At 40.6% G+C, this 16,830-nt stretch overlaps 3 protein-coding genes across 3 annotated transcripts; 1 reads left to right on the forward strand and 2 right to left on the reverse strand.

Moving 5' to 3' along the window:
* Positions 1–465: 465 nt before the first annotated feature.
* Positions 466–5,843, reverse strand: rtn2b (reticulon 2b). The gene is made up of 7 exons (XM_020085449.2): positions 5,700–5,843; positions 4,360–4,567; positions 3,785–3,923; positions 3,540–3,609; positions 3,234–3,280; positions 2,663–2,721; positions 466–2,523 (listed from the first exon to the last, which is right to left on the reverse strand). The coding sequence occupies exons 1-7, from the start codon at positions 5,710–5,712 to the stop codon at positions 2,421–2,423; spliced, it is 639 nt and encodes a 212-aa protein (XP_019941008.2). The 5' UTR covers positions 5,713–5,843; the 3' UTR covers positions 466–2,420.
* A 1,261-nt stretch (positions 5,844–7,104) lies between these two features.
* ppm1nb (protein phosphatase, Mg2+/Mn2+ dependent, 1Nb (putative)) lies at positions 7,105–12,981 on the forward strand. Its single transcript, XM_020085579.2, has 6 exons — positions 7,105–7,891; positions 8,119–8,690; positions 10,717–10,834; positions 11,413–11,527; positions 11,624–11,687; positions 11,806–12,981. The coding sequence occupies exons 1-6, from the start codon at positions 7,483–7,485 to the stop codon at positions 11,821–11,823; spliced, it is 1,296 nt and encodes a 431-aa protein (XP_019941138.1). The 5' UTR covers positions 7,105–7,482; the 3' UTR covers positions 11,824–12,981.
* Positions 12,968–15,842, reverse strand: kcnk12l (potassium channel, subfamily K, member 12 like). The gene is made up of 2 exons (XM_020085642.2): positions 15,024–15,842; positions 12,968–14,934 (listed from the first exon to the last, which is right to left on the reverse strand). The coding sequence occupies exons 1-2, from the start codon at positions 15,529–15,531 to the stop codon at positions 13,925–13,927; spliced, it is 1,518 nt and encodes a 505-aa protein (XP_019941201.2). The 5' UTR covers positions 15,532–15,842; the 3' UTR covers positions 12,968–13,924.
* Positions 15,843–16,830: the final 988 nt, after the last annotated feature.

Genomic DNA, 16,830 nt, shown 5'->3' on the forward strand with positions numbered 1-16,830 from the left:
AGATTTAGGTTCCCTAAATGTTCCAGAATTATTCCCTCAAGATCCTTGAATTATTCCGTGGAAAAAAGATGAAAAGTTGAAAAACACCCTTTCTCTGTAAGAAAGAATATACCTGGTTCCATCCCCTGACCCGCACCACATCCTTCTGCCAAATTTAGTGGAAACAAACCAACAAACGAATGGAAAGGGGTGGCTACTTTAGTTTCACAGAAACAAGATCATGTCCTTGTAGAAAAAGTTAACAAATAACTGAGCGATTGAATTAGATTTACTTTGCAGGTAGTGACTAAGAAACAAACTCCCTTTCAGTTTTGTAAACAAGTTTTTTTTTTTTATTCGGGGAGCGACATGATAATAGGAAGAAAAACAATACAAAATAATAAATACCTATAGAAGTAAGTAAACCTAAAAAAACAGTGAGAACTGTTACAGACTGTGCCTATAGCTTCAAGCGATGGGCTCTACTTCTCTGAAGACCACAATTACACCTTTATTTTGTTGCACAATTGACAGTAGTGTTAAATGATATTAACTGAGCTTGAATGCTGCTGAAATCCTGCATCACAATGTAAAATTTCAGTGAATAACATAAGCTCATTAAGACATGGCAGTATGAGTGCAGCTTCGTTTTAAATTCTAAAACACTGACCACTAGAGAGCGCCACATGATCACGAACACTAATCTGACATGCTAACAGTAGCTCACCAGCTGCACTGAAATAACTGCTTACAGTTGACTGGCTCAGGTTTGGCAGCTAAAACCATACAGTTTTCAGAATAGAGGAAAAGTTCACCAAAAATTGAAATATTCGCAATAATCGATTAAACCTCATTTGTTAAAGCACTGGACGATTTTTAGCAACTTTTCAGCCCCGGCCAGAGCTTGAACAGAAAGTTACAGAAATAAATCCAACTGCTCCATGTCAGTTAACGACTGAAGTGTCCTGAGCTACAGTGAAGACAATAGAATCGTTTGGTTGATTTGGAAAATGTGGATGAGGAGATGTTTGAGCATTGGACAAAAAAAAAATATTAAAAAGAAATTCTATTCTTAGTCAAATAATACTTTTCTTGGTGCCACAGGAGCAATCTGTGTTTTCTCTTCAGGATGCTGAGCCTGACCTTCCATTGGAAGAGGTCTGAGTATAAATATTAATGGATTCTTAAAGTCGCTATTTATCTATTTACCTGTCCTCTTCATCTTCTTGTTATTCTCAAGTTATCAGCAACATTATGTTGCACAGCTCAATTTGCTAATTTGACCCATTCCTCTGTCTCAAACCTTTATGTCAGTAAGTGTCTAATGTCTGATGATGAAGATGAATATTTTTGTTGTTTATTTCCTGTTGTCCTCTGATGGCAGGTTATGGAGCAACTTTTTGCAATTCAAACATGGTTTAAAGAAAGTTATATATGTAGTTATGTCTTAGACAAAAAGGTAAAAGTTTTTGTGAACATGACAGCAGACTAGTAGCATGTCCTGTTGCTCCAAGAGAGTTTGAAAGAGCAACTGGAGACATACACTGGCAGGATTAAAGCACTTAATCATTTATAATCAATATAATCCAAGTATAAATAATGAACAGCAGATGTTATCATTGGACTCTGCAGTTCCCCCAGCTTTGCAGAGTTTTTCTTTTTTTTTTTTTTTTCTGGTGCACACTTGACCGATCGGATCTCTCACTGCTCTCAAAGCTTTGTTTTCAGCCACAACAGTCAGCTGTTAGGGGGGTTAGGGTTAGGGGTTTTTAAAACCAACGGTAGTCTGTAAAGTATAAAGTTACTGCTGTCTAGTACCGTAAAGCAGCGTAATTCACTGCAGGACAGTTTTTATATCATTTATTGTCGTCATTAAAGTGGGTGAACTAAACTTTATTCTCTGTTTCTACTGCGTTATATTGAAGCTGGATTGACTTGTTCTTTAACATAGCAAGCATAAAAATATTTTAATTGATGGATGCAGATAATATTATCAAATGTCTATTCAACTGAAATTAATTGATGCTAAATAATGAAAGCAGCAATAATGCTTCATAGCTTCATGATGAGATGTTTTGCAGATCAACAGGAGCACAGTTCTCATTCTGTAAAAATCAAGATGTTATTAAACGAAAAGAACCAGTGATATTGTGTGCTGTCCCTAGCTGGACTGCATGACTGTGTGAACTAGTTATTCTAAACACTGCCAACAAAACATCTCTGTAAATAAAATTCCTCTGCTCATACATTTCCCCTTCCCGTCCTTGAGTGAATGGTAGTTTTGTTTCAGCCGTCAGGATCAATTAAAACTTGCTCTCATGAACAAACATCGCGGTGCAGAGATGGAAATGAGCTGCCCCTCTAGCGGCCCCCACAGAGGATGTACCTTTCCAACATTTTCCAAATCCCAAACTTGGGTGCCTTCAACACCACAAAACGAGTTACTTTGATTTGGCTTTCTGTTTGGCGGCGGGTACAGCTGCAGGTTTCGGGGGAGGTGTAGGAACAGAGGAGGGTCTCACTGAACTATACAGATTGAGGCACCTGCAAAAAAGGAGATGGGGAGGTTTCACATTACACAACAATGTAAACAGACATAAAAGAAAGCAATGTATAATTCCAGAAACCAGAAACTTAGAAAAGAACATAGAAGAACATCATATGTAAAGAGCAGGTTACTTACATGTTTTTGATTTTCTTCACAAAAGCTTTTACCGCTCGAACAATCTTCCTTATCCGCACCTGACAGCACAATAACACATGGGTCAGTACATCTAACACAATTTGTCGTTGTCATCAAGAAAATTTGTAGATATTCTCATATACACTCTAGTTCTTCAAATACACATACGAGTACAAATGCATATATACAGCAATAGGATGTGTATTTTTGAGATTTTTTACAAAAAGTTTTTTACTATCAAGGAGGACCATTGAGCAATCAATAAATCTAATCGTGTAAAAAAAGATATTTGATTTCCTGTTGTATTAATTTATGGATAATAAATGGATAATGCCTTTTATTGAATGCTTAATATGTTTAATAAAGTACTGTATTTTATGGTATTTATATTTAATTTAGAAAAAAATTACAGTAAATATGTATTTGTATTTTGCGCAGTGTATGTAATCATTTTGAAAAGTCTTGAATTCTCTTGAAAAACCAACCAGTCTGTATTCTGCTTGAAGGAGATGAAGCTTTGTGATGTTATTGATATATAATTTAAAGAAATGTTCAGTTCACACTGTCTTACCTGCTGCTTTTTGTAAAACAGAGGAAGTGAGAAAACAGTGATCACAGCTGAAAAACAAGGACAAAGCAGAAAAGACTCGTAAACATAGTATTGTGTAGTGCAACACATTACTGAAATGAATTAGCAAAGATAAGATATGTTAGGACACTGGTAAAGCTCTAGACGGCTTTTTGTCACATCGCATTCATATGTGTCCATGTGAAAAGGCTCTTCAGGGTGAGGTAGGAGTGGATGGATGAAAGCACAAAGAGTTAAGGTCACACAGAGATGCCAGAAGGATAATTCATTGGAATCAGTTCAACTCACCAGTTATGATCAGAGTCAGTCCGTTGATTAGGACACCGACATAAGTCAACAGATACAGGAGCACAACAAACTGAGAGAGAGAGTAGAGACATTCAATGGTATATTTTTCCTGTGTATTTCTACAATATAGTTACAGACTTAGATTTCATCTTTCAGCTTTGAGGTTTCATGAATCAGATACTGTACATTGATTAATTTGGCTCACATGGAACTTTTCAATCATTATTTTATTATCATGCTCTGACCTTTATGGAGTCAATCACGCTGTCGATGAAAAGGAGCCGTTTGATCTCTGTAACAGCGAATGCAACCAGAAGCACCACCTCCTCCACCAGCATCACTGTATCCTTATCTGTCAGAGTGCTGTCATAATCCAGATATGACCTGGGAACATGCACACAGACACACAAATACAAAAACTAGAATGGGACTCAGTAGAGCACATACCTCCACCGAGGCCCAACATACAACTGAAATTCTATCAAGCTGCACCAGATTTCACACACTCAGAAATCAGTTTCCTTAATATTGCTTTTTTTCCATCAAGATTCATGAAATATTCTTTTGGAAATTTGCAGAAATGCAAAAAAAAACAAAAAAAAAAACATTTTATCTTGCTTACAAACAAATGGGCAGTGGTGAAAATGTAACCTCCTTGGCAAAAATAATGAAATCTAATTTCACTCCGGTAAAACAGGTCAACCGAGGCCCTACATTTGGCCAAAACTGCCACATGATTGAAGGTTTTAACCCCAGAGATCCGTGCAGCAGCATGTTTCTACCACTGAACATCCAGCGTGGCCCAAATCAACAGACTCACTGGAAAGGGTGCACCCCGGGGTTCCAGCGCATCAGCTCCAGCAGCTTGTAGTAGAGGCGTATGAGGAAGGTGACACTCATGATACCCAGGCAGATGTGGGAAAGCACGGTGATGGCACTGAGCTGGAACAGGCTCGCCAGACTGATCACCAGCCCTGTGAACACCACACCGGTCCACCTCACGCTCCGCCAGTACATCAGATCCACAACTGCAAAACAAGGGGACACAAGTTTGTAGATCATCCATTTGGTATAGTTGAGAGCCTGTGACATGTCATCACAAGTCAGCTCTTAACTCTTGGCTCTATAAAAAGACGCACAGATTTTGTTTCATAAGATTTCTTAAATTCTGTCATATCAAAATGCATTGAGTGGATTCACTGTTCAATGTAACGACCCAGATCACCTTCTTCTTTTTGTTCCAAACAAAACTGCTGCTGCCGACAGAAACATGACACACATCCCTCCCTCTGTGCCAGAGAGCTACATGGAGGTTAATTAATTAAAAATTGTGAGTAAGTAAGAAAGAGGCTGGAGAAAAGATGAAAAGTAAAATAAATACAACTAATCATAATGCCGTATTTATAATGTTAATCATAAGCTTTCATAATGTGAACAAGATTCTTTACAATCATTACTTTGTGCTAGAAAAAAGCACGTCAGAATGGATGTATTGCTTCTAATAATGTGCTCTGTACTGAATGAATAATAAATACATTCTCATTGAGTCACAGTGTATCAGACCATCAAACAACAAATCATCAGATGAGCCTCCTAATTCTAGTGTTAATATCACAGCAATTATCTGATTAAAATAAATCCTCGAGAATGTTACACATAAACATATTCACACACACGACAACAACAACTTGTCCTCGAAGAGACAATGCATGAATAAGAGAGTCTCGTATTCACTCACCCAATTATTGAACCAGTGGAACATATATACATAAAATATACATAAACAGTCTAATCTAATGGCTCATCTGAAAACATCCCTATTGTTACACCTATGAAGTCATTTTCCAAGCTTGGCATAACCATACGCTGCCATAAGTTCATTATTTTAAACAATACAAAATAAAAATAGCAATAACAATTCTAATTGGACCATTAGGATCTTTAAGAATGAAACAAACAACAAACATTCATTCAGGGACAGAGTCTCATTTAGCTGTGTCCCATGCTATCCAACAAATGACAGACATGCTGTATCCACACCTGCCCAGCAGAGGGGAAAAATAACTTATCTACCCCCCCACCTGGCAGGTGGAGTCTGACCACTGCCCGCTCTCCTCACTGATTCACTTTACTTTAAGCTGTCACCATTTCTTTGCTTACGTTTGGTGGCCATTTCAGCAGCGATCCTGCCTGCTCTCCTCTCTTCCTTGCGCTCCCGCTGTTGGCTTTCACTCCAGGCTTTTTTTGGCTGCCCGGGCTCAGTCAGCAATATAAGGCCTGGCTGGCCTAATTTTATCCTGTATTGGATACCCCCTGTTTGGATTCACACACACACGCACACACATGCACACACACACACACAGACAGTCAAATTGGGAACCTGAGACGTCAGCATGTACATGTCCCTCAGCGTTCAGAGGCTCTTGGTTGACAGCTCTGTGAGGACTCTGGATGCCGACCTGCACCCAGAGGCCCTCACCATGATATGTAGCTACGTTGGCTGGGAACAGCTTTTAATGTAAAATTAACAATCAAAATTAATAACATTAAAATCAGTGTCTATAGGCTGCTATCTCCACCTGCTGTACACTACACTTATCATCCCAACCTACTTCATTTATAGAAAGCTTGTTATTTGGATCCATGAAGTATTCTATGTAAAATTGTCATGATTATATAATGTAATTATACATATACATTTACATATACACCTTTATGACAAGTGATGATACTTGAATGATTTAACATTAAAACTGTCCAAATATATCATCATGCCTGGTCACAGTAACATGTCATCATGAAATCACGGTGCAGAGAGAATGCAGAGATGCCATCCTGGCTGAATCCACAGATTTCAGCAGAACGGTGCCAAACAAGACTGCAGTAAGTCGAAAAATGCTGTTTCCGCTTGTTGAAAACAAAATAATTAGTTAAAACATTTACCAGTCTTTGCCTCTTCATCCCTGTTGCAGATACAAATGTCCACATCTCTTGTCTTTATAAAGACAAAAACATACATTTGCTTTCTTTTCTTTTTATTTGAGATGGCATTTAAGAAGAATACTAACAATTGTATATCCATTAAGAACAACCTGCCTCTAACACATTTTGCTTTACTGCTACATTAGAACCAGTAAAATGTGATTGGTAAAAAAATGTGTAAACACTATTTTAATTGAGAATTAAAATTTTAAAAAATGCATCTTTTATTTCAGGTTTAAAGTGTCTGTCAGTGTTGCTGGATGATCAGTGATGAATCCCTGCAGTGGTGCAGCCTGTGCACTGTCCCCATGTTTGATTTGTATATAATGAAACACGCAACAAAATACTGTCAGTCACACACTTTGTGCTAAATGGCTGACAGTCATGTAATCCACAACAGTGGAAGCCCGTAATCCCATCTCATCAAAGGTTGAGATTACCAGAGATGTGGGAGGGGCAGTGCTGCAGATAGGAGGACAGTGAGAGAGGGTGAGCACTAAACATGACAGCGGGGATGCGAGCCAGGCAGCGATTGGTGCACACAAATAGCCAGCCAATCCCAGCAGAGGCAGGGAAAATAACAAGACGAGGGGAGAGCTGGTGAAAGAGGGAAGAGCTATGAAAAAGAGAGGGAGAAGGTAATATCACAGCAGCACAGAGGCAAGACCAAACACGTAGGAGAGAGGAAGGATGAGTGGAGGAGAAAGGGCTGATCGGTGAAGGTCTCCAGAGAGGGAAAGCAGAGAGGAGAGGAAGGAGATGAACAGGGATACGGGGGTGAGCAGCCAGCACAGGGAACATCCATCAGCTCAGGCAGCCATGCTCTGAGCCCTGGAGCAGCAGGGCTACACAGTCACTGCACAGGCCCAGCATCAGGCCTACCTCAGCCCTGCATCCCAGCCACAAACACCAGGGCAGGGACAGGAAAAGATCCACAGCACATCAGCTGCTCACAGGAGCCATGAGGACATCCAGGAAGGGCAGCGTGGAGATGCCTGCATTTGTACGGCAGCTGGTGAAAGAGACGGAGAAGAAGGTGAGCTCTTTCTTCAAGGGGAGCCGTGGTGGAGGAGCAGCAGAGGGGGAAAAGCCAGGGGAGGGGGAGAAGGAGGAAGTCATCCCCAGCCCCTACCTGGACCGGCCAGTCCTGGACAAGCTGGCAGAGGAGGGCTGTGCCCGCTGGGGTCTCACCTACGCCCTGGGGAGCATGCAGGGCTGGAGGGCCAACATGGAGGACTTCCACAACTGTGTGCCACAGCTGGGTGGAGAATTCGCAGACTGGAGCTTCTTCGCTGTGTTTGATGGGCATGCAGGCAGCTCCGTGGCACAGCACTGCTCCCAGCACCTTCTGGGTCACATCCTCGCCACAGGTGACATACTTTATATTAATGTAAAAGATTGAATCACAAATGATGGAGTTTTGCTTTGATGACAGCTGGTTAAATATGTGCTGATGAATATCAATATCATCAAGGATCATTTCAGATTGTATACTTCTCCAAATATCTTTTTAATTCTGCGTTGTGATGTGTTTTTATTGCTTACTTGTGTCAGGAAACACTTGCTTTTTAAACATCGCACTTCTTTGTCTAACCAGGTGGAATAGGACCAGAGGATGACCCTGAAAAGGTGAGAGGTGCCATCGTCGAGGGTTTCCTGCAAACTGACAAGCACCTACACTCAGTGGCACGTCGAGAAGGCTGGGAGAGAGGTGGCACCACTGTGATAGCCACCCTCATCTCTCCGTATTACATCTACTTCGCCAACTGTGGTGACTCAAGAGCCATGTTGTGCCGATCTGGCCAGGTCTGCTTCTCCACTGACGACCACAAACCCTACAGCCCTCTGGAGAAGGAACGTATTGAGAGCGCAGGCGGCTCAGTGTCCTTCCAAAGGATCAATGGTTCACTGGCAGTCTCCCGTGCTCTTGGGGACTTCAGCTACAAGGGGGCAGAGAACCGACCGCCCAGCCAGCAGATGGTGTCCCCGGAGCCAGAGGTGTTTGTGGTGGAGCGCTCGCCAGCAGATGAGTTCCTGGTGCTCGCCTGCGATGGGGTGTGGGACACCATCAGCAATGAGGAGCTGTGCGCCTTTATCCATAACCGGCTGAGTGTGTGCACTGATCTGAGGGATGTCTGCACTCAAGTCATTGACCTCTGTCTCTACAAGGTCAGAACCAACACAAGTGATCCAGCATCTTATGCATTTCTACATGTTGTAAATCCAACACAAAAAAAACACAATTTCACTCTAAAACTGAGTTACATAATTTCTAATGGGCTGTGGATTTTATGTAATAACATAATCCCTTAAAATGTGACTTTGTAGAGTTTAGCTTGATCTGAAGAGCTCAGCTTTTGAAAGGTCACTCCATTTCCACACACATTCACATCTAGTCTAGTCATACATAATCAATCTTATATGTGACTTATATTCAGTCTTGAGACAGGTGGTCATATTTAAAGGCATATTTACAAAAAAAGTTTAATACAACAACTATAGCTTATCTCTCTCTTTGAATCAATACTTAAAAAGCTGGTGACCGCTTTAAAAGACACATTTTTTGAATGTTGTGGAGCTCCACAAGGAAATGTGATGGGTGCTCTCAATATTTGGTGCCCATAGAAATTGAAATCCAGTAACTTGTTGGTCTGATGATTTATTTGTAAATGTAAATTACTTCTCATAAGGATAAAAAAAATGTAAAGCAAACTACACAAACAGATGTGTGGTTTAAGGATTTCTCTGAAATAATGTTTTTAACCACCTGGCAAATATAAGTATTTTATTCATTCTAAATTTAGGTTAGTTGTACACTAATAACATATGTGTCTCTTTGCCGTAAGACAGGAAGTGTGCATTGTGTTTTGGGGCTTTTAGTAATATTGTGGGCCATCAATTTAGTTTTAAACGCCACTTCATCAAAGTGACTCTTTTCACATAAAAATGTTCATGTGCTACATTATGAATATAAACATATAGATTATAGGCGCTTTAAACACATCAGTGTCCATTTACAGATGCAAAAATCTAAACGTGAACCAGAGAGTACTTGAATGATAATAATTAGACTGAAAGAACATCACTGACTGGTTTAGTCTCATTTACACTGAGGCTGCTGAGTCTGACAGACCACCTTAAAATAGACTGCAGAGGTGTCAGAACAGGTTACATGGGATTATTCATTTCAGCCACTGAGAGTGTCATACATGGTTGAAGGTTGATGTTTAGAACACAGCATTGCATACATAAATATTCACTTCAGACCAGTGAGGGGCAAAAATTATTCCACCACAGCCAGTTCCAATCACATTGCAGCTTTCAGATTCAAGTGTGGTTAGTGAAGGGCTTTAGAACTACTGAAGAAAGAAAATCTTTTTTATCTTATGTTTTATCCATGATTTACAATATTACAGTAAGCCTATTCTAACCTATTCTACCATTACTGGCAATAACTCCTCCATTTTCTATTGTCTAATCAAGTCAATGATGTAAATATTGTAATTTTGTTTATTAGTTCAGCCAAATGCAGCATCTATTGCACTTCTATCCGTCCTGGGAGAGGGATCCCTCACATGTGGCTCTCTCTAAAGTTTCTCTGTTTTTCCTCCCCGTTTATATTATATATATATTAGGGATTATTATTATTATTGTAGTTTTCCCTCACTCTTGTTGAGGGTTAAGGGCAGGGAATTGCACCTTGTTAAGCCCTATGAGACAAACTGGGATTTGAATTTGGCTAAACAAATAAGATTTAATTTATTGATAATTTATTTATTTGAATTTATTTATTCATTGTAATTAAACCTAGTCTCTGTATAAAACCAGGGAACACAGAACCTTTAGGCATTTGATAAAATAAAACATGTTTACTGTTGTATACTCATTATAGTCAAATAATAATACCAGGGTGAACACAGGCCACATGCACGCTCTGTTTTGCCATCATGTCACTCTGTTATGTAACAGGTCCTCAGCTTTGCACAATGACCTCAAAATGTCACAGCTTCTTCCACACTTCATTTCAAATGTCCTGCTCCACTGCATCTGTGTGACGCTGGTGTGCAAACCTCGAGGTGAAAATGATTCTTTTCTGAAACAGTTCACCCTGAATGAAATAGCGTATCATAGGATGACATTTGTTATGTCAGCCGTCATAACTCACCTCTGATGACACCTTTGCTTCGCTCCACAGGGCAGCCTGGACAACATCAGCATCATCCTGCTGTGCTTCCCTGGAGCCCCCCAGCTGTCAGCAGAGGCATTACACCAGGAGGCTGAACTGGATGACCTGCTGGAGTCCAAAGTAGCAGGTGTGTGTTGATAATGGTATTAGGTCTAATAATCCACACCGATAGTTCATCGACATGAAACTCTTTAACACTTTTCTTTTACCAGTTCTCCATTTTCTTCCGTCCACTAAATCCCATGAAAAGACCAAAATCAACAATGAATTGATTCTGCTAAAAATAACAAGTATAAAGTATATAGTATTATAATTATACGTATTGTGAATTAAATGTCTTCAACAATTCACACTGTTGCTCTGGATGCAACACACATACAATGTATATTCTCAGTCAATCCAATATCCTGGTGTTGTAAATACTCTTCTCACTCTAATGTAACTGTAAATAGTGCCAATAATACTGCAAGTATACGCTAATTTACTCCAGTCTGAGTAACGTCTGAGAAAACTCTACAGCTGTCAACTGTTTAAACTGTGAAAACACATTCTTTGTTTTGGTCTTCTCATGGTTGACAATTTCTTGACAATATAAGAAAAAAAGGATAATGTGACTATGAATTGTGTATGTAATATGTACAAGTCTTGAGAAATCCTCTTAATTTTTTTTAAATGCCTGTTTCTGAAATATTTTTAACCGGACAGAAATCTATGATGAGCTCTGTGCCAGGGGCGAGGAACCTGACCTGCTGTCTGTCCTCACGGTCCTCGCATCCACCGTCATACCTGGATTACCACCAGGGGGAGGCATACAGAGCAAGTAAGTTTGTGTGTGTGTGTGTGTGTGTGTGTGTGTGTAATTGCGTGTATAAGTGTGCATCATCAAATTACACCTTGTAACTTCTGCGTGTTACAGAAGGAACTGCATTATTTCTGCCTACTATCAACAAAGAGAGACGCACAAGCCATCAGTCCCAAATGTGAGTACAAAGTATACATACGTCCAATTCTGACCATGTCACTTCCTTTAATGTGCAATTGTGACTGTAAAAACTATTTAAATTCACTATAATTATTCCCTACTTTATGTGTGTCCAGGGCCTGGGAGGCTCCTGAGAAGCTCCACTGGGTCTCATCTCCGAGGATCCGTGGAGGGACTGTAATTAATGTCCATATTAAAACTGTTTCCTTCGTGTGTGCAATTTGACAAAAAGGGAGATGGTGATGACAGGGGTGTTTGTTTACATCATGCTAACAATTAGCATCTTGTCACAACAAATGCAATGCAAAAATAGAACTAATGCCTGATACATTTATATTTATATAAGAAGGACATTTTGTAAAAACTTATCTCAGAAACTGACCCAGCAACAAACCTCTGCCTCATATTCAGTGAACAGACAGTACAGATGACGGCCTGTAAAGCTGAATAATAACCAACTGTGAAATTGTCCATTTCCATTGGATAAAATAAGAAGTGTTAGTACAGAATGGGTTGTATTTTAAATATGATGTTTTATGAATAGATATAATTAAAGAATTACTATAAAAAAAACTTCTATTTGCCTTTCACCTCCAGGAAAGTAAACTGTTGTCAGTGCTAGTAAATATGCAGCTAACATGCAGTATTAATTTGTTAGCAGTCAGCAGGGAATGCTAACAGCTGAGCAGTTGATGTAAGTGCACAAATGTATATATTTTTTTTCCTTGTGGTTAGAAGTGAAAGGCATATAAACAATGATATAAGTATTTTATCCTGCTAAGTAAGTCTCGACATTCACATTGAGAAAAATTACATTTCACATTTTATCTCAAGATAACAAAGATGTTTTATTTCACTTTTTTAGTTTTAAACCTGTAGAATAAAATCCACTTGACGGGAGTGTGGAATGAAAAGTCTGATTATTTAAAAGCAAAAAGAGCTACACAGAGTTGATCCAAATACCCTAAGGTCAATATTTACAGACAAACCAATATTTATTTTATATAAAATAAGTTCTACATGTTGTGCAATTCCTTCTATAGATTAATCATAATTCTAAGCACAGTCCTCAGTGTATGTGAAATGTATTTTTTCCATGACTTGGATATGTACTGCGCTGCCTTATTCATCTTTTACAGTATTGATAAGATTAACAAACGGCATCAGTTTCAGTCATTTCTATCTGCATCATACTGCAGTATTATATTGTTTCAGTAAGTACTTCTGTGTATAGACAATACATGTTATGAGCCATGATTGTTTTAAACCTAAATAAAGAATATTTAACTGACTGGCAGTGTTTTTACTCACAATAACAGAAAATAAGAAAAAATAATAATTTTCAACATTGCTTTCAAGTTAGAAACAATAAAGACAATTTGTGACCATGAGAGGAAAATTTAAAAAAAAAAGTCCATCAGACAAAATGATACAGAATGAGACAAAATGGATGAAATGCACTGTCTTGCATAGTAAAGGATCTCCTCCAGCGAGCTGAGGAGAACCTGAATCTTGCCCTCCGCTCTGTTGTGATCTCTCTGATTATAAGGACGTCCTCTACAGCCCACGTTTGATTAGATGAGCTCCAATGAATACTCTGGATCTCAGCACTCTGTCGTGATTACAAAACATTTCAATGACATGAACTGATGAAACAAGATGGGTGACTTGTGTGCAATCAACAAATTCAATTGTCTCTTCCTCTGTGCTCCTGCTGCAAGTTGAAGAAGCTCTGTTTAAGCGCTAATCACAATTCAAAATGATTTATACATGCAGCCATCTGTTATCTAAGAGGAGATGTTGCGTTTATGTCTGTGTGTTGACTACTCCCTCACATACAGCCATGTTTGTTGAGGAGCACAGGGAACTGGGCAGCGCTCTTAAATCAGCTGTCTCCTGTAAGTGGTCCTTCACTGCTTCTTTTGTCTGATTGCTTCTGTATGAGTCAATCACTTCAAGACATCAGACCCCTCTTCACAGTGATGGTGAATTCTTTGAATTTTAGATGTCGTCTTGCTGTCGTTCTCATCACGGAGCAAAATGCTGTTCCGAATCAAGAATCTGTTATTATATGCATAGACTTCCACTGAATATGCTCAGACAGACGCTAATTGAAGGAGAATTATTCTACTTTCCCAATTTGGTTTTGTCCCACTGAGAGAACAAATTACTGACTTTTCAAAAATCAATCCTTAAGTAAAAAGGGGGAATAGGACCCCAGTGTGTTATTCAGTGCTACCTATCCACACTGGTTTCTTGGAGGCGATTATTCATGATGGCCAAAGCCCCCACGCCACCAGAGAATCCATTCTGATGGCTGGAGCTCTGCCGCGGGCCCTGGTGAGCTGTTTCACTCAGCTGCTTCTGCAGCAGCGCCAGAGACACCTTATTAGACACCATGAATTCGTTGACCGAGATCATCTCTCCTGAAAGACGACGCCCGACGTACACCCCATCAGCCACCGGGCCTGCATCCGTCTCACTGTCACACACCGTCTCCTCCGAGCCATCCGTGTATCGGTGTCTTCCTGCAGGACAGTGGGATGAGATGGGCTGCACAGTGTTACGTTTCAAGTGTTTACGCCTGGGGTGTGCTGCCAGGGGCCTCTGGTTGTGATTTTTGTTTTGGAGGCAGGAGCAGCAGAGGCCCCAGCATCCAGGTGCAAAGCAAGAACAAGGCTGATGCTGCCCACAGCATAGAAGTTTACCCAGAATCCAATTTAGAGTTTGCTTGATGACAATAGAAATGACATTGAAAAGTGAGTAGATACAACATACTCCCATTAGGATGAAAAGGCAATTCCCCAGGCGGTAGGCTTCCTGAGACTCATACTGCTGTCTCTGGCTGCTCACCAGGTCCCCGAAGCCGATGGTGCTGAAAGCCACGAAGCAGAAGTAAAGGGAGTCCATGTAGCTCCAGTTCTCCATGGAACAATACAAGGTGGAAGCACTGCACGCAATCACAATTGATGCTACTCCCAGGATCAGCATAACGTAGTAGACCGATGGTTTCCAGCCCTCCAGGCTGTCCTCCTCACCTGACATCTCCTCCCTGCTTGACATCACCCTGACACCACCACACCTCAGCCGGCGCTCGTGACACCATCGCATGATGTAAGCTAACATCGTGATGATCCTCTCCAAGAAGAGGTTAAAAAAGAGAATGGTGGCAGCACAGCCAATGAGACCGTAGAAGATCAAGAAGATTTTTCCAGATATGGTCGCTGGTGTGGTCATGCCAAAGCCTAAAGGAGACAAATGCAAAATAAAAGGTCATGGACAGGAGCATCTGAGAAGGATGAAGTTGTATAAAACTTTAAAAGTGATTGCTCACCAATAGTGGAGACCACGGTGCCGACAAAGTAGAACGCTCCAGAAAAGTCCCAGCGGGGCCTCAATGTGTCCACTCTGATCCCAGCTCCATTTGCCTCCTCGTATTGCCGCAGCAGAGTGTGGAGGGCGCCCAGGTTGACCCTGTACCTTTGGGTGAAGTTGTCCAGCTGATGCTTCCAGAGGCGGCGGGCACGCAGCTCAAAGGGATGCTCCAGGGCTGAGAAGATGGCCGCTCCACACAGCAAGTAGAGCAAGATGAGCCCGGCCAGAAGGCAGAAACGGGCGTTGTCTTCGTTCATGGGTGCCCTCGGGCAGCAGCAGCAGCCGCCAGCAGCAGCAGCCCTCCTCTGAGCCATGAGCACGGCAGCAGCAGCACAGATACACCGCTGCAACAACATGCACTGCCTCTGCTCGTGCTGCCGAGTCACAGACTCACAGTATGTGTCAGACACATCACCTGCTGCACTGACTGGATGAAACGCTTTTGGTTTATATACACAGCCATGCATCTGGTTCTATGATAAGATTAGGATTGAAAAACATCTCTTGGAGAAAAAAAAGAAGATGCATCATCAGATAAGAGTCTGTAGCAAGATTTAAAGAAAACACGTATATTAGGAATAAGTTCACTAAAATATAAAAACTTGATTATCATTTTATTTTGCATAGCTTTTTGCTTATTATTAAAAATAATAAAATCAGCACATTATAAAGACATTCATTATAAGAACACATTCAATTCATGAAAACATTTTGGTCACAATCAATTTATAATCCATACATCAAATATTCATGGTTTCTAATAAAAAGAAAAACTTAGTACCTGGTCTTGGCCGCAGCCTGAGCGTTGTTCGTCCTCGGAGCTTGTTCCTTGGATCTGCTGAACAATGACCAGCGAGAGGAAGCCTCTTGAGTTTTTTTTTTTTGTGCACACTGAGAGGCTGTCTGATGTTTCGTCTGTCAAACACTGACGTCATCACACCCTCCTCTGTCTTCGAGCACACCCTGATTGTTGCAGCCACCTCTTTAATTTAGAAGCGCAATCCATTTTCTTTCCAACCCTTCATCATGTTTTTAATTGACTTCTCCTGCAGGAGGTACAAGTGACAGAGGGTTTATTTTAAATAATTGAACCTTTAATCCCTCAGTCACATTGTACAAGTGCGGACCGAGGAATTTCATGCCCTGATTACAGTAGATGATCAACTGAAAATAATGATTAACTGTCGCACAAACACTGGAGAAGCATCTTGTGACCAGAAGATAATTAGCTGGATAAATGTGAGTGGAGAGAGGTGGAAGATCAGATCCTGCCCTTAAGCAAAACTCTAAATTAAAGGAGTTAGATTTGGTCAATAGCCAACACATCAGACTATGTTTGTCCTGTGCAGCATCCAGCTCCTCTGACAGATCTTTTTGTTGTGGCTGCAGACTGTGTGGGAGGATTTGTTGAGCATGACTTTCAGTTTGTCTGCCTGTCCATGGCTTTAATCTTGTCTGATGCTGCAGGCGAGGGCAGGGGTTCCCTCCGCCTGCCGTCTGAGTGGGCAGGTGTGAAAGACAGAGAGGCACATCTGCCTTCATCTCACCAGTCAACCCTGCATCAGGTGAACTTTAGAGTTTCATTCATATTCTGTTTCAGATATAGAGTTCTGCTTATTAATCATTCTGACATGATGTTCTAATACCTGAAAATCTATGAATGCATATTAATATATTGATATCTGATATTTGGTTAGTACAACAAAACATGTTTGAATACAATATATACTATTTGTAAAGCACATTTTATACATTATTGTGTGTCT

This window comes from Paralichthys olivaceus, chromosome 15 (genome assembly GCF_024713975.1).
Source record: "Paralichthys olivaceus isolate ysfri-2021 chromosome 15, ASM2471397v2, whole genome shotgun sequence".
Taxonomy (NCBI): domain Eukaryota; kingdom Metazoa; phylum Chordata; class Actinopteri; order Pleuronectiformes; family Paralichthyidae; genus Paralichthys; species Paralichthys olivaceus.